The sequence below is a fragment of the Rhipicephalus microplus genome, chromosome 2, assembly GCF_043290135.1.
Source record: "Rhipicephalus microplus isolate Deutch F79 chromosome 2, USDA_Rmic, whole genome shotgun sequence".
Taxonomy (NCBI): Eukaryota; Metazoa; Arthropoda; class Arachnida; order Ixodida; family Ixodidae; genus Rhipicephalus; species Rhipicephalus microplus.
The window spans coordinates 269,930,739-269,948,901 of NC_134701.1; the positions used below are offsets into that span (position 1 = coordinate 269,930,739).

At 43.3% G+C, this 18,163-nt stretch overlaps 1 protein-coding gene across 2 annotated transcripts; it reads left to right on the plus strand.

Annotated features, from left to right (window-relative positions):
- The first annotated feature begins 107 nt into the window (after window positions 1-107).
- On the plus strand, window positions 108-17,926 carry Galk (N-acetylgalactosamine kinase). Of its 2 annotated transcripts, none has more exons than XM_075881477.1 (7): window positions 108-208; window positions 1,295-1,807; window positions 3,512-3,624; window positions 3,926-4,083; window positions 11,572-11,799; window positions 12,656-12,891; window positions 17,238-17,926. In XM_075881477.1, exons 1-7 carry the CDS (start codon window positions 180-182, stop codon window positions 17,398-17,400), a joined length of 1,440 nt encoding a protein of 479 aa, XP_075737592.1. In that variant the 5' UTR covers window positions 108-179; the 3' UTR covers window positions 17,401-17,926. The 2 variants fall into 2 exon arrangements, with proteins under 2 accessions (XP_075737592.1, XP_037276885.1); XM_037420988.2 differs by lacking the exon at window positions 108-208 and adding an exon at window positions 223-495.
- Window positions 17,927-18,163: the final 237 nt, after the last annotated feature.

The following is an 18,163-nucleotide window of genomic DNA, read 5'->3' on the forward strand; positions in this document are numbered from 1 at the left end:
CGCCGTTGTGGCCGCAGATCACGTGCTAAATTTTCCGCGCCAAACACAGCGCACGCTGCGGCAAGTCCAGAAACATTGGTGCAAAAGACCGCGGTTGCTACTGGCAACAACTCAAATAACGCTATGTCTTGGCGCGATTGCATCCGGAGGTGATACGTGATACCCACTTCTTATTTCACATGCGCATAAAAAGAAGCTGTCATCTGACGTAGGTAACCTCTGACTTAAGCCGCAGTACCGAACGCACTAAATGTGAAACCATCTCGTTTCACTACCGACTCCAGCAGAGCGTAGCGTTGTGCGACGCGTCAGCCCGCCGGTGTTTTAACGCAGCCACGCAGCTGGCAAGATTAGATTTCGCTGAAGTGCTCGCAGGCAAGCGTCGAAAGCAGTCGAGGGTGTGCTGACGGCGCTTTTGTGCCCGTCAAAGTCTGAGCGCGCTCATCGCTTCGGCGGCTGGGACACGTATCTAAGCTTTATAATGGAAGAGCCAGCGTAAGTACTTTGCCCGTGGTTTCCGTTGACTTAAAACGTCCCCGATCGCTTATACTTGCTGAAAAAATTGAAATGTATTTCCTTCTTTGTTCAGTGCCACGTTCATTATTTTCAATCGCTGTGAGTTGCATCTGACGCCGTCGTGAAGACGTTGTCCCAGAAAATGCTTCTTATTTATACTAGCAAACGGCTGGGTGTATGTGAAACAAACGCATGCTGGAATAACCAGCCATTAAAATATTCATTTAAATAAATAAGTCGTCGTGCACGTTGACTGCAACCCGCAAAGCACGGTGGAAAACTCGCACCGTGTCGCCGAGCACACACGCGCTTATCTATTTCTAGGCATATATCTCGGGAAAATCTATTTGTTCTTATCGGTACGTGTCGCACAGGCGCTTTCGATCACGATTGTCCTCCTTCCACCAGGCTCCACAAAGGAGCTAATCGCTCCAAAAAATTCGTTTTCCATCAAGCTTTATTGCGATTAAAAGTACCCGCTTGTTGCCACCGTATACCAGTGTAACACGACCTTTATCAACAGCGATGGAGTCCGACACAGATCGGATTCCTTGAACACACTTGGCTACTTTCAGCAGCTTAAGCAAATGGACCAATCGTGGCTGAGAAACGCAGTCGGGATCGAAAATGCACCTAGTGGCAAAGGGTTTTTTGAAATGTACTGATTCAGATTTTTTCTTAAACTTGTTCGTATGCTTTTCTAACGGCGTCAGTACGATCGAAGCCGTGTCATCGTGCGAGAAATATGGTTCTGAAATTTTACACAACCATTATGCAGGCGTACGGCGCAATGCCCACCGGTGGTGATGCTGGGTGACGTTCAAGATCAAGACCAATGCAAGCGCTTGGAGCTGATCCGCTTGAAGTACCGCGAAACATTCGGCAATTATCCTGAGTTCTACGTCAGGGCGCCTGGACGTGTGAACCTGATTGGCGAGCACATTGACTACTGTGGATATGCTGTTCTACCCATGGCAGTCCAACAGGACATTTTGTTAGCCTGCGGACGCAACAACACAACGTTGTTGCAGCTGGCCAACGTTGATAATCGCTACCCAAGCTACTCAGCGCCCATAGATGGTCTCAAGATAGATGACACTCAACCATGCTGGCAACATTATTTTATGTGCGGAGTCAAAGCGGCCATTGAAGACGCAGGAGCCTGTGAACTGGGTGTCTCTCCACCTGGCTTGGATGTCATGGTTTATGGCACTGTCCCACAGTCGGCCGGCTTGTCAAGCTCGAGTGCATTGGTCTGCGCTGCTGCACTTGCTACACTACAGGCAAACAAGTACATCATCAATGCTTAATCTCAACATTACAGTGTTGTCTCAAGAAAAGTAAGAAAGAATAGCCTTTCGGTGATGTAGATTGAAGAGGTGAAAATATTCTTAATCAAAGGTATCACTAGAGCCAATTTTTCGGCAAACAGCATAGACTCCTCTAAAATTATCCCTTATTCTTTATTTACACGAATAACTGCTTTAAATACTCTTTTTTTTCCCAAGAACTGTTGTTGACTAGAATAAAATAATTGATTAATTTGTAACACAAAACTCACCTTAAAAATGATCACAGTAGTTCATTAGCACCATTATATCTGTTTAATTCATTTTTTTTAGTTGTATAGTCTTGTGAAGTTCAATCATCAATCCAACAGAATTTACTTCTTCAAATGTATATTCTTTGTTTGTTTTTCTTTGGCTTGTTCTTGTATTTTGCACTGTACAATTACTATTCACTTAATTCTATTGTGTTTTTGGCTCACTTCCTAAGTTTTATTGTTTTACCTGTACGTATCATATGGTCCGCCTTCATGTGTTTTCTGTGTATATTATTGTGCCTTTTTTCGATATCATGCGTCTGTATTTCACACCTGCTGTAGTCTTAATTTGAAACTGCATTATAAATAAGTAAATGCATAAAATAAACAGTCTTGTCTTCTCGAAGGCTGCAAATGCATGCCACGCTCTAAGGTAGGCAGTTGCAGCCTTCAAGAAGACAAAACCGGTTGTAGAAACATTGGCTCCTGTGATACCCTGTGTTCCTAAATTTTTCATCTCTTTCACAAAAGTATGTGGACTAATCGAAACCGTCGGCATGCACATTTTTTTTTTTTTGCTATGTGGCTCAGTTCTAGTGCACTTTTGACAGTTCATACATATGAGTGACAAGCATAAGAGCTATTTTCGTTCGCAGATTCTTAAACTTGTGGCATATGAAAGAAGCGCCCTCAAACAGTCTGCAGTCAGCCTGGCGGTCTTGAGTAACAAAGCTAGTACATTTTTTCTAAGGCTACCACTGTGACATAACTGTCCAATTTTTGTATAAAGAGATCCCTTTGCAAGACAAGAAACAGAAAAGTGCTCCCAGTGTGGTGAAATTATAACATTCAGCCAACTTGTGTTGTATAGTGGTGGTGTATAGCAGAAAGTTAGCCAAAAATGAATAAGTAACCACAGTCAACTTTACCTTATCTTAGCTTGATTTAAGAAGAGAAACAAATCAACTGAAAAACAAAGAGATTTTGCTGCGTGCACGCAGTTCAAAGGTCGGCATACCTGGAAAAGGGAATATATATAATTTTTTTTGGTAAAATTGAGCTTTGAGGTGAAATATTTAAAGCTATTTGAAAACTTTGGTGGAACATAAGGTCACATAATGAGAAGTGGAATGTAAATTGAATAGTGCAGTGTCAAGAGATGAATAATAGGGCATGGACAGGAGAATGGGACGGACAAGGTAAGAAAGTTTGAAGTGTAGTTGCTGACAGGAAGAATTAGATGAAGTGAAAAAATAAGAAAATCTCCACATGCGACTTGTGTGTGCGGTTAGTACAGGAGAATAAGTTCGAAGAATGATGCTCAATTAAGCTGTCAGGTGATGTAATGTGACACATTAAACTTCATGTATGTTGAGATATTCACTGCTTGTCATGTCTTTAATCTGCTTGAGCTTTCGCAAACTGATTAAGCCATGTGATTGTATAAACCAGGGCTGCCGCCGTACCAAAAGTGAAGCTGGCATCACTGTGTGCTGCGTCTGAAAGGTATATTGGCACTCAAGGAGGTGGAATGGACCAGGCCATTGCATTCCTTGCTGAACCAGGTCAGTTTTCCTCGAGTGCAGCTAGATAGTTTATGAAATATGCTTATTACTGTCGAACCCCTTTGGAAGAGACCCTGATGTGATACACAATTGGATATAAGACACACAAGTGTGCCTACATTGAAATAAGGGTTGATAAGAAAATGCATACGGGGTTTCTTGCTTATAAGAGGCACATCATATGATAGACAAGAATTGCTGCCCAGTGCACATGTCTTATAAAGGGATTCAAATATTCAACTCTATCAAACTTTAAACAAGCCTTGTGTAACGGTTCTTTGTTTCTATTTCTCTCTCCCAGGAACTGCGAAGCTCATTGAGTTCAATCCACTGAGAACCACAAGCATATCTCTACCAGAGGGAGCAACATTTGTAGTTGCCAACAGCCTTGTGGAAATGAACAAAGCATCAACATCGGATTTCAATATCCGTGTAGTGGAATGCCACATCGCCGCACAGGTTTCGTACTACCGTTCCTGTTGTGATTAAAGATAGGACTGCAAAAGTTACATGAACTTATTCAGAATTGTATACATTTCCTTAACTCTCCAAGTTTGGCGATGTTATCAGCTGAATTCTGCTTTGAATGCACCAGGTTGTCCGATAGGCTTCACTCTCTGAGTGCGGAAAGAAACGCTAAGGAAGAAACAATTAATGGGAACATGTGTAAGTATAAGTGCATGCATGAGGCAGTAATGTAACTGAGACTGCAGTTAATTAACATGTAAAACATTTTCTTTGAAGGATTACACTTGAGAAGACCATAAAAAATGCTGAAGCTACGTAAGAACAAGTTAACCACAATTCTTTGCAAAAACTGTATACGTAGCTCACATTGTTGTTTCATTTCTGTTACACTTTCTCAGCTATTGTAGTCTGAAATGCTGGTTTCATTTTGGTCGTGTGTCACTGCCTATAGGGTCATGTGCATCAGTTTCTCAGTTGTCATATTTGCATTCTCTCCAGCCACATTCATAAACAGAAATGATGCATGACAAGTATAACTTCATTCATCGACAGTGCTCAAGTTGACTGCTTAATGTTACTGTAGAGACTACCAAACCTTGCTGAGTTCTCAGTACTTTTTCCTTTCATTAGTTTCAGTTTCGCTAGCTTACATTAGTTTGTGAGCTTTCTCACAGCTCTAAATGCAGTTTTATGTGAAGGTAGCTTTCAACCTTATTTGTAGTGCTATGGCAAGGATTACTGGGTACTACATTATCTATCAATGTAGGAGTTTCCCTTAACTCATTATAACCAAATTGCATCTTACGCAAAATAAATTCGTCATATCCAAAAATTCATTATGAAGATTTATTCCTAGCACTGTATCTATTGTAAGGCTATCTTTAATTTACTTTGTTATAACTGGTATTTTCATTTTGTTGAATCCCCCGCAGGGGCGTCTGTGAAAGCAGGCGTTCGGTGTGTAGCGACACCACGGACCCGAGCTAAGGGGGGGGGGTTCGACTCTCTCCCACGCCTAGCCGTGCGTGGCTGAGCCGTGTCCGGGGAAAAGGGGATCCTAGGGGTTGAGCTGACGCCGGGCGATTGGACCTTTAAGGCCCCCCGGCAGAGGCAACACACCCCTTTGGGCCCGGCTTCACGTAGACGGCACCCCTGGGCTGATCCACCCAGGGAAAATCGGCAGTCGCCTTTTCCTATCTCTCTCCCCCTAACCTTCGTCTTTATCTCTCACTTTCTATCTTTCTATCTGTCCTGTCATCTTCTCTCTTTCGTTTACTTCCGAATTTCCTGGCGGCGAGGGTTAACCTGGTGTACCTATCCAACCTAGGATAATTATAACAGGTTATAGCGGCGATGTACGGCTGGCGTCTCCAAGTGTTTGCTTTCAACCTTGTAGTGTCCCCATGTTGGGCTCGGTGGTGGATGGCCACCATCGCCGCCGAAATTTCTAGTATTTTTATGGCAAAAGCTTTTCCCCCATTCCTGATCGCTCCCTGAAAAGGTGGCGCACCGAAGACAGTTTTCTGCCTAACACACCAAAGCCGACATTCCCAAAGTAACATGTTATCCACAGTCAAAACGAAAAGAAGACAGTCCGAGCCATTTCACCTTTCCTCGTTTTTAAAACTCTCACAGAAGCAATAGGCCCAGGTTATAAAGTGACAAAGATGGGAAGTGGCGATCTTCTTCTGGAGGTTTGTGACAAAGCTCAGTATGAGAAGCTGTCTGAGCTTGTAGCATTTGGGAAAACCCCTGTTTCGGTGGGCCCACACAGGTCCATGAACACTGTCCGTGGCGTTATTTCTGATGATGATCTTACTGAACTTTCTCAAAGTGAGCTACTCGAAGGTTGGCAGGACCAGAACGTGGTCAAAGTCGAAAGAATAACAATAAGGCGCAACAACAAACTGACCCCTACAAAACACGTAATAATTACCTTCGGAACAAGTGACCTACCAGAATCAATCAAAACCGGCTATTGTAAGCTCTGTGTAAGACCATACATTCCCAACCCTCGTCTCAAGTTTGGGTCATGTTTCAAGTGTCAACGTTTGGGTCATGGATCGCAGAGTTGCAGAGGGCGCGCCACTTGCGCAAAGTGTGCATCCATGCAACACATATCCGACAACTGCACCTCAGAAACAACTCATTGTTCGAACTGTGAAGGAGATCACGCTGCCTACTCGCAATCATGCCCCGCATGGAAAAAAAAGAAACAAATAGTAGAACTTAAGGTCAAATTCAATCTTTCATTCCAAGAAGCACGCCAACGTTTCGCACTACACAACCCATCTTATCCCTCCTTCGCAGATGTGACGCGCCGGGGCGCCGCGCCACATGTCTCTGCACCCGTGAATGTCACACAGTGTGGGGCCGCGGTGGCGGACCCCCGTGTCTGCTGAACCTCGGACCACTGCAAGCGCAGTTAGGTCCGAAAGTTCTATGACCATGCCTGCCGAGGAGACACCATCCACCACCTCACAAGAGGTGATGGATACAAGTCCCACTCTTCGGCGCCTCAGACGCCGAAGGATAGGCGCAACTCCTTGGAGCACGCCAAAAAAGAAAAACCTCGAATCACAGGGCCCTAAAAAGGCCCTGTAACCTAACGCAACACTTTTGTCACACAGCACCACACAACTATAAAATGACACAAATACTACAGTGGAACGTCAGAGGACTGCTGAGAAACCTCGACGATATCCAGGAACTTTTACACAAACACACACCTAAGGTGCTGTGCGTACAAGAGACACACCTGAAACCTAAACACACCAACTTTTTACGTCATTACGTTACTTTTCGGAAGGACCGGAATGATGCCATTGTGTCATCCGGTAGTGTTACCATTATAGTCAATCAAGGGATTGCATGCACACACCTACCACTACAAACATCCCTTGAGGCGGTGGCTGCTCGAGCAGTTCTTTTGAATAAGCTCGTCACCATCTGCTCTCTCTTCATACCTCCACAACACCGTCTTGAAAAGCACGAATTCGAGTCCCTCATGCACGAACTTCCAGAACCTTATATTCTCCTTGGAGATTTCAATGCACATAGCAGTCTTTGGGGTGACTCTCACTGCGATGCTCAAGGTTACATAATTGAACAGTTCCTTTTTTCTTCCGGTGCATGCCTGCTGAATCGAAAAGAGCTAACATATTACAACATCGCTAACAATACGCACTGAACAATAGACCTCAGCATAACATCCCCATCACTCCTGCCTCTACTTAAATGGGAAGTCATTAATAATCCATATGGTAGTGACCATTTTCCTATCGTTATCAGCACATCAATAACAAATACATATCCTGCACAAGTTCCTAAATGGCTCAACGACAAAGCCGGTTGGGAAAAGCTTAAAAAAATGACTCTATTACCTTGGACTGACATAGTGGTGCTGAGCATAGAGGATGCTGTGTGCTATTTTACAGCTTTCTTGGTTGATGCAGCAAGGAATATTTTACAGCTTTCTTGGTTGATGCAGCAACGAAACGTATTCCCCGAACATGTGGACCGTCAAGCAAACGACGAGTCCCATGGTGGAATAATGAGTGCCATGATGCACGAAAAAAACAAAATAAGGCATGGAAGTTGCTTAGAGACTCGCCCCCAGCCGAGAATCTTGTAAACTTTAAGAACGTTAAGTCACAAGCAAGGAGGACGCGCCAACAGGCGAAAAGGGAAAGTTGGCACAAAATTTTATCAGGCATTAATTCATACACAGATGAGTCGAGAGTCTGGAACATGGTTGGTAAGGTGGCAGGACGAAAAGCACATTCACTTCCTCTAGTGAATACACAAGGGGAGAGTTTGGAAGACCAGGCAAACACTCTCGGAGCACACTTCAAACAGGTCTCCAGCTCATCACACTATAGTGAAGCATTCCAAAGATAGAAAACCACAATAGGAAAACAGAGATTAGAGTGCAAACCCACAACACATGAGGCATACAATGAACATTTCTGTTTTGCTGAACTACAAGCCTCATTTACCTGCTGCAATAAATCTACCCCAGGCACGGACCGTGTGGCATATGAAATGTTAAAACACCTGCCCACTGAAACCCCAAAAGCTCTCCTCTCCCTGTATAATGCGATATGGTTTTCCGGCGAGCTACCCTCAGCCTGGAAGGAAGCTATCGTTATCCCAATTCTAAAACAAGGCAAGGACCTGGCCTCAGTTTCCAGCTACAGGCCAATAGCATTAACCAGCTGTCTTTGCAAGGTCTTCGAAAAAATGATTAACAGGCACCTGATGCACTTCCTTGAAATTAATGGCCCACTTGACCCATACCAGTGTGGGTTTCGAGAGGCTCGGTCCACCACTGACCACCTTGTCCGTATCGAGGCTCAAATTTGAGACGCTTTTCTTAATAAGCAATTTTTTCTTTTTGTATTCCTTGATATGGAAAAGGGATATGACACTACATGGCGCTTTGGCATATTGCGAGACCTGTCACATTTAGGTGTGCGGGTAGAATGCTGTCAATCATCGAAAGCTACTTGTCCAACTAAACATTCCATGTCAGAGTTGGCACTCTCTCATCTCGAATATTTGTTGAAGAAACAGGAGTGCCACAAGGAGGTGTATTGAGCTGCAAACTTTTCATTGTCAAAATGAATTCCTTGCACCTGTCTCTCCCACGTAATATTTTTTATTGCATATATGTCGATGATGTACAGATCGGTTACAAATCATGCAACATCTCAATGTGCCAACGTAAAGTTCAACTAGGGTTGAACAAGGTATCTCAATGGGCAAATGAGAATGGTTTTATACTCAACGCACAAAAGAGCACTTACGTCTTGTTCAGCCGAAAGAGGGGCCTCCATCCTGACCCCGACATTGACCTGCATGGTCAACCTCTGCCACTGAAGACCGAGCACAAGTTTCTTGGACTAACATTAGACACAAAACTAACCTTCATCCCACACATCAAGTATTTAAGGGACAGGTGCCTTAAAGCAATGAATATTTTGAAAGTGTTGTCACGCACTACGTGAGGCAGTGACAAGAAGTGCCTGATGAATTTATATAAAAGCCTCGTACGCACACGCCTAGATTATGGTGCTCTAATCTATCAGTCGGCAACACCATCGGCCTTGAAGATTCTCGACCCTGTCCACCATCTAAGACTTCGCCTCTCTACGGGTGCTTTTCGTACTAGCCCTGTAGAGAGTTTGTACGTGGATTCGAATGAATGGTCGCTCCACCTACAAAGATGTTACCTGTCCTTTTTGTACTTTCTGAAGGTTAAGGCAGACAAGAAACACCCCTCTTATTTCACAAGTAATGATTTGTCTTGTTCTGGCTTGTTCGAGAACCGTCCTTTGTTGCGGCAGCCCTACTCGCTCCGTGTAAAGGGCCTTGCCGAAGAAACAGGTGTGCATCTTCTCGAACACAGTTTGATGGCTCCTGCAGCATATCTGCCACCGTGGCAGTGGCAGCTTATAGACTGTGATGTCTCTTTTGTGACGCGCCCACTGATCTTGCTTTGGCCATTCCTCGACGGCTAATGAGCAAGCCCCATGGTTGTTGCTGCTCATGCCTTTCCTCTCTATTTATCTCTCTCTCTCTCTCTCTCTCTCTTGTTGAAGTCACAAAGCACGCACCACTTGCTCACATACATACATACTTCTGAGAACTACAAGATAAATACACATGTCCTGAGTTCTTTAGCGACGCTTCAAAGTCCAACACTTCTGTGTCATATGCAGCGGTAGGCCAAACCTTTTCTGAGGCCGGCGTTCTTCATCCTGATGCAAGCATTTTCACAGGAGAAGCTTACACAATACTGGCGGTCGTAAAATACATGAAACAGATAAAATGACAAAAGGCAGTAATATACACAGATTCCCTAAGTGTGGTCAAAGCCCTGAAAACTCCTAAAAAACACAAGAACCCCGTGCTGGTGTCACTTTACTCACTTCTGTGCACACAGTGCACATCAAAACAGCATGTCGTGTGCTGGGTGCCATGGCACCGTGAGATACAAGGGAACGTTTTGGCCGACAAGCTGGCTGCTTCCGCCAACGACACTACTTCCCATGCATTAATACCAATCCCTGCACTTGACTTGAAACCATTTCTAAAATGAAAGCTCAGGTGGTATTGGAAGAGCACGTCGGATAGACACACAGACAATAAACTCCATGCTATCAAGCCGCAACTAGGTAATTGGCTGCCACTATCAAAATCACGACACACAGAAGTAACACTAACAAGGCTCAGAACAAGACATACACACTCCACACATTCATATCTTCTATCTACCGGCAATCCACCATATTGTGAGAGATGTGGAGAACCACTTACAGTTCTCCACGTTCTCGTTCAGTGCAATGAGCTAGATGCTCTAAAAAAAGCATTTTTTACTGCCCTACTGACAGCAGCTCCCACTACACCCTGGGATGCTCATCGGTAGGGATCCGCTTTTTAAGCTGCAAAAACTTTTCACGTTTTTAAAAGATGTTCATAGCTTTCACTTGATATTTCGAGGTCATCCGTAGCACGACCTCTGTACCGTGGTCGTGGCTGCAGTGACTACATCTCCATCATGGTTTTATTATCATGACATTTTGCCATCAACTTTCACAACACATATCTCACGCCACTGTCATGATTTTATTACTTCCATGTTTTAACCCGCATTAGCGCGAGGAATTTTAAGGCCCCTTTACAGCCACGCATCATATCATTGTTCATATCTCTAGTCAATCGAAATGGCGCTCTTTGGCCATCAATTGGCCCTTGCGCCATTAAAAACTACTCATAATCATCATCATCATCATTTTGTTGAATTAAGGTTGTAGTGTACAATTTGATCTGCCGCTGCTCTGCTTCACTATTGTAGTTATTACACGGTGCAAATGTAACATAAATTTGTTTTTGAATGGGCGTAATGTGATTCCACTTTATCTGTTCCTCGCATGACTCTGTCCTAAATAGTTATTGTTTTAATCTAAATTTAGTGTACACACTAGTTGCAAATACCAGTGCTTTATCTGAAGCAACCTTTTCTTTTTCACTGATGAGAATGTACGAATGCTTTATTAAGTGCCATGCCTTAGTCTTCAAAGGTACATCAAACATATCAAAATTTTAATAGATAAGCAAAGCTCCAGATGTTACTTCAGCCATACAAGCATGCTTTCTCTACGAAGGAGCCATAAAAAGCTGCTTCAACGCTACACATGGCACCCGTTGCCACTGATGTGCCTGCATGTGAACTGCAACTGAACTTCATCCGAATGGAACCACCTTCCTGCCTCCATCGCCAGCAACCCTGATCATGCATCATTCAAGACTGCCATCTCTAACTTGTAACCACTCCTCTCTGTAACGCCGCAAATGGCATTGAGAGTATTTAAATAAATAAATAAATAAATAAAATAAATGTGTCTTTGAGTCATTCGCGAAAATTCACGACTCCCTTGTGACTGGTGTTCATTTTCTTGCTTTTATTGTATTCAGGTGATTGCTAAAGCTCAGGGTCTCGAGTTGAGGAGGAAGCAACTGAAGCTCGGAGAGCTCCAGTCACTGCTGAAGGTTCCCTTGCACGAAATGGGAACTTTGGCCAAGAGCGTTTTGCATCCAACAGTCTACACTAGGAGTGAACTTTGTTCACTCTTTGGCATGGATGATGCTCAGTTTGAGAAGTGCTTCCTCGGAAAAAACACCAAGCATCTGCAAGAGTTTAAGGTGAGTCAAATTAGTTCTTAATTTTTATTTGATATGAAAGAAAGAGGGTTACACAACAAGCCAGCACACTGAATGGCGCAATTAGGTGGCTGCCTCAACAAAAGAACAAGAATGAACAAAGTGAGGTGTTGGGCTAGTTGGTTTTGCACGAGAAAAATACTGCACTACAGTTACTGCACTACAAATAGTGTGCTACTGCACTTACAGGAAACCTTTCCATGCACTGCAGGGAGTGTGGGTGTAGTCCAATGTTAGAAAAAATGTTAGTTTTGGCCTAATCAAAGAGTAAGACCACACACAAGATATGGGAAGCCTTTCACATATCGGACCAGCAAAACACATGCATCAGTTCAAGCCCCATTGTACTAACCTCAACGAAAATCGAGTTCATCAAAAGCTACAGATAGGAATTGAAACAAATAATATGAAAGTTCTTGCATTCTTTTATTTATACAGACACACAAAACGCATGAGGCTGTAGACTTCAAAAAAAATTTTTTGGAAACCCTGAACCTCTGCATGGTTGGCATGCTGCCTGTGATGCCCAATTTACTCATGTCTTCCTGAAGTATAGCTATACTCAAACCTCAATATAACAAACCCAGATATAGTGAAATATCGATTATATAACGAAGTAAATAGAGAATAGTCGTGCAATAGACATAGCGTTATATACCATTATAAAATTTTTTTGGATATAACGAACCTACATTTGTGTAAGATACAACTTTGTTGCAATGAGGTACGAGTGTATTCTCTCACTGATACTGTTTCAAACGAAGTCTAATTGGTTGTCCTTGTGTGTGGACCGTTCGACTAAACAAACAAAATGTGCTACCTCATCACGCTTTTTCAGCTGCACCAGCGAGCGGTTCATGTGTATGAGGAAGCAAGCCGGGTATGGCAGTTCAAAGAGGTATGCGAAGCAAGTCATGGGACCCTGTCCGAGCAGCTTTCCAAGCTTGGGCAACTGATGAACGATAGTCACACAAGTTGCCGTGATCTGTACGAGTGCAGCCATCCAGACCTTGATCTCCTGGTGGAGATTGCACTGCGAGCTGGTGCACTGGGTTCCCGCCTGACTGGCGCAGGGTATGCATGTTTCCTGCTTATGCTGTAGCACTATCCTTATCAGCTTTTAATGTTATGTTTGTGCATTAGTGTCAAGTACACCAGTGTGTATAATCCTTTCCATCTTGCTTTGTAATTATCTCATCTATACACGTATCATATCCTTTTTTGGCAATAGCAGTAGGATTATGCCGAGTCATGCATAGCAGCTAAGCTCTGGAATCATCGAAGCCACTCACGTTTGATGAAAGGGGTAATTCCGTAGCAAGTTTCTCTCCGTGCAGTTGAGCACTCGCATGACCCACACACAGCATCTTAAAGTGAAGCTGAAGAGAAAACTGATTTTTCTTGCATTAGTAAATTAACCGCTTGAAATACTAATATTGCCGTGCTCGCCGTGAGAAGACATGGTAAGTGAGCAAACGCCTGAATAGAAATTGCCACTTGAGTTACCAAGACATCGTAGGATTTTGCCAGCGTCTACTGGGGCCCACATAGTTTCTAATCGGTAAAAACAAAGCACATTGTCCTTGGAAGGGTCAAGAGACTTGACATACAAAGGTTAAAAAAATTTTTGTTTAGTCAGTGTGAGCAAAATAACAAAAAAAGAACACTTTGAATCCCGGCGTCACATGCGATAATTTCAATTCAATATTTTGATATAATACTTTGACCCTGTTTTTCTCCTCTATTATTAAAGCTACGCTGGTGAAATTATCGACATTAGAGTTCTCAGATTAAAATTTGTCAGTCTAAACCGATTAACTGTTTCAGTTCAATGTCTCTTTAGATTTCATCTGCAGAGAGACCAGAAGCTACAGGTGAATTGGGATGACTGGTATTTTTATGTGCGCTCTTTTGCGACGCACCTAGTATTTTGGACAGCGTAACCTCAACTTTCCAAGACGTGGTGACATGGTCCAGCTTCTAGTTGCTGACACATTTGTTTATGACAGTGCTCTGAATGCAACTGAAGTCTGTTCCTGTTTGCCTGCGCACTCATGACCCCTAGCCTGATTTAATCAGTTTGTAAGCAGATATTTTTTCAATTTATATGGCCATTAAGCTTGCAAAATGTTACTTTGTGTAGTTGTCCAAAGCTTCGCTATAGAAAAAGTGGACTTGACCAATAGTGCCGCGATGTGGGAGTGGATGAAAGTGACTCACGTGCTCTATGCAGTAGCCAGCCTATGGGCAGTGCATTTTCAGGTTTTTAGCGGTGCTTCGCAATGTTGCATATGAATTGCTGTGTCATAACCAATACCTATAAGAATTACCCACCTGGCACAAGGTTTTTCAATTTTCCGCTGTGAAATCGCTTCGTAAATCGGTGGGAGTGCTGGATTCACAGTGTACACTACGTAAAGCAAATTATCCCAGGTGTGTTCATGAAGCACATGCTGTGGCTAGTTCGTTGTGAACTTACACCCCACGCAAAGTAACTGATATTTTTACAGTGCTGACTGAATTGAGTAGCAGCAGGCAATTTGATCTCGAGTCTGTAGTCTACATTTCATTGGGGGAAATCCGTCGTAAGATTCAGCAGTTCTCCTTCGTACACCACTGCTGTTTTTCCACTGTACTTCTGTTTCTCTAGAGGCGCAGTTTGCAGACAGCAAAGTTCCTAAACAAAGACGGTAAGCAAGAAGCCCCAGATGCATGGTGAAGTGCATCGGGCACCACAAGAATTTCACAATTTATTCCCTTTGTACTGCCTTTACCCCTTACCAACAGTGTGCATGCAATCAAAGCCATACCACATCCCCTAGCGCTAAAGTATCACATAGGAATCTGTCCTGTAGGAATGTAACTCAAGCACTCATGCAGCCTGAGCAATGTCCACAAACGAAATTGAGCTGCAGCACAGAAAAATTTTGCGGAACTGCTATGCCATTACTAAATGCAACATGCCCAGCAACGCAATTAATGTTTTACTTGTGCCCATCACAGTGGGTTGTCTAACACATGTTAGACAGGAATGTTGACAAAATACATTCACTGAACAATAAGCAGAAAAAATGGTAAGAAAGAATGCATACAAGCTTTGGTGGTGATGGCCTCTGCTTCCAGGTTTGTGCTGGCCTGCCGCAAATCGCTCTTTCAGAGCACTCTGTCACCCTTCCCTTCTCTTCATTTATGTCCCTATTGTAAGTTTAAGGGCTTGAAAAAATCCTCAACTAATAACTTTGTGAAAGCCTATTTGTTTTATCAACCATGTCTCCTTAGCACACACGCTCTTGCGTACAATACGAGCGCAGCAAACAGAGAGACGACGATTCGTAGCATTTAAGTGGATTCTAAGGTGGCCACTCGTGCTGGCGGTGGACTTGCACACTGGACTGTTGTGCCTCTTGCAGGTGCCGCACGTTTCCCATGGCTCTGAATGCTTTGTTCTTTGGGTGAAACTGTGAAATTGAGTTGTGTCATCCGGAATAAAGTGTTTCTTCTAACATTGGTATAACCGTAAGCACTAGCATGAATGCCTTCGGAGTCTACAGTAATGCATCTGTACAGTCAGCACTTGTAATGCTTCTTTCCAGTGACTGATGGAACACCCGTTCTTTCCGTCTTGATATTATCAGCAAAGATGGTGCATGCTTTTGTAAGCTATAGCATAAAGAGGCAAATTATGCCCTCTGGCCTGGACATACTGGACAGTCATGCACTATCAGAACACAAAAAATTTTAGGCGAGTGCTTTACAGCAGAGCTGTTAAAACCTCACTAGGTTTTCCATTGCATTGTGCACAGCTCTGCTGAGCTGTGGAGAAGAGCGGATGTGAGGCGAAGAGAAGTGGGGCAGGTGGCAGTAGAGAGGGGCTAACCTGGAGAGAAAAAGCAACCAGGCGGGCGCATGTGGCGTGACATCATTGCCGCCTGATAAAACCTGTGCGCGCTTTGGAGTCCCCCCCTCCCCCCCCCCCCCCCCCATTATTTTGCAGTGGAAAAAGAAGTGGTGTGGTGTTTGTTTATCCTGATTTCTCACTGTGGAAAGGAGCAATAAGGCGTTTTTAGCTTTGGCAAAGACTACCATTGGGACTCCTCAAGAAGAGGCTCCTCAACTGCAGTGCCATCAAAAATCTAATCATGAGCGGATGCGGCACCAGTGATCTGATCCTGAAGCAAGAGCTGGGAAGCTGAAAATCAAGTGTCGCAGAATATCCCTAGTTTAGATCGAGTGAAGCCGAGAGTTTGCATTGGCAAACAAATGAAGATCCAGAGGCACATGAGCATGGCCGATTGACCATCAAAACTTAGACTGTGTGCTTTGGCATTACCTTACTGGGCCTTTCCCGGCTCTGTTGGTTTTGCTGTTTACGATATCAGAGCAGCTACACGTAATTTTTTAAAGGTTTTTCATTCAGAAATTTTTATTTTCACGTGAACCCTGTTCCCCACGTAGGTTAGCCAGCCAAAACCACCTCTGGTTAAAGTCGCTGCTGCTTGATTGTACCTCTTTTTTACTAGAGCTCTGGATAAAGCAGTATAAAAGCTTGGTCAAAACCCTAAAATTCGCAAGTTTTCTCCCCCCTTCCACAACACCACAGTGCACCTACCCTTCAGGTCTATAAAACAGCTGTGATGACCACAGTTCAATCAAAGCTTTTTTTTTTTCTGCTTGTCAGAAAACAAAAATTTGCTGTTTCTATTTGAAGCATTATATCTCGCCAAGTCCTAATACCAGGATCTCCCCTAAAGATTGCTAGTTATATGACAAAGCTTTCTTGTTCTTTGGCACTGCTGATTTACCTTACAATATTTTGCATTATGTATTATAAGTTAATTATGTATTATAAGTTGAGCACTAAATATAAGGCTGCACTAGTATGAGAACAGGTGTGAATGCTTTCGAAGAGTAACTACAGTACAGAAAACTGCAAATATTTGTGCGAGTTCTATAGCGTATACAGTATAGCCAAAAATATCATCTTCAAGTCATGTTCCAATCATGCCTTACTCACATTTTAGCCTATAGTTGTACTTGTCCTAGCTTTAGTCACCGTTAAAATATTGCTTGCATTCATGAGTCAACTCAGACTCATTGAGACACGGATCGGGCCATGAGTCGGAGTCTGTGCGATTCCAGGTATGTGAGATGACGAGTTTAAGTCCAAGTGAGTCTGGTTGAAGAAAATTTTAAGTGAGTCTGAGCGAGTGCAGCTGCAAAAAATTTTGTAAGTCTGAGGAGCAAAATACTATATTTCTTGAGCAAGTCTGAGCAAGCTCCAGCTTTTTTGTGAACCTATGCGTGTATGTAATTATAATGCTTTTACTAAAGCTTGTTTCTATGAATCCACCTGACAGGCGCGCGGAGCCCTAATACTTGTGACAGATTTCCTCAATGCTTTCCTTATCTCCCATTTTAAGGTGGGGAGGATGTACCATTTCCCTGGTGCCTTCGGACAAGCTGGATGCCTTCTTGAAGGAAGTTGGCACCGAGTTTTATGGCAAGTTTGGTGACAGCGTAGCGAAAGATACGGCCATGTTTGTCACCAAGCCTGGCAGTGGTGCTGCCATATTCCTACCCTAGTCACACATTCTCCAATACCAATGGTTGTGAACTTGTGTGTGCTAAATAGTGTGGAAAATCAGAAACAGGATTTTCCAAGCTTGTGGGGATGACAATGACCCTTTTAGCTGATTTGTGTTAGGAAAGCAAATGAAAAATCAAAGCAAGCAAACATTTGCCATCTGCTCTTCCCACCGTAATACAGTTGCTCAGGAAGAAAAAAGATTTGTGATGCTCTTTTGAGCCTACACCAGTCATATTCCTACTTTTTATTCTGTCCCACAAGCTGCATTGCATAGCAGCATTGTTATCTTACATTATTACTATTGTTCTAGTAAATAATCACAATGCTAGTCTGGTGCCTTTCCATTTACCTGGCCATTGTCAGTGAATTTTTACAATGTGCAATGAGGTTCTTAAGCTGCGTGGTGTTTGCTTTGTACAAGTAAGCAGAGCAATGCAGCTAGATTTCATGCATTCCAATGCACCATCTTGTTATCAGCAACAAGTTTCTTTTTTTACCAATAAAGCTGATTGCCCTTCCAGATGTTGGAAGTTTGACTAATTCTATATATTGTGACTACTGAAGCTCAAGAAGCAGAGCCAGGTTATGGGTTGCAAGCTTGCACGGCCAGGAAAAATAGAACAACCGTTCAGCGTACAGGTGTTATATCAGCCTTTCTCCTTTGCAATATGTAGTTCTTTATTTTTTATTCGGAAGTACTCTGCTTTGCTTGAAGGCATACGAAGCTGCATTCACACGACGGACGTCATCGCAGACGAA

Excerpts from the sequence above, each read along its gene's own strand:
- Galk (XM_075881477.1), top strand. The coding sequence starts at position 180 with ATGCGCATAAAAAGAAGCTGTCATCTGAC. Across the intron at positions 3,625-3,925 it reads TGCATTCCTTGCTGAACCAG|GAACTGCGAAGCTCATTGAG; the intron begins GTCAGTTTTCCT and ends TCTCTCTCCCAG. Across the intron at positions 12,892-17,237 it reads TCCCGCCTGACTGGCGCAGG|GTGGGGAGGATGTACCATTT; the intron begins GTATGCATGTTT and ends TCCCATTTTAAG.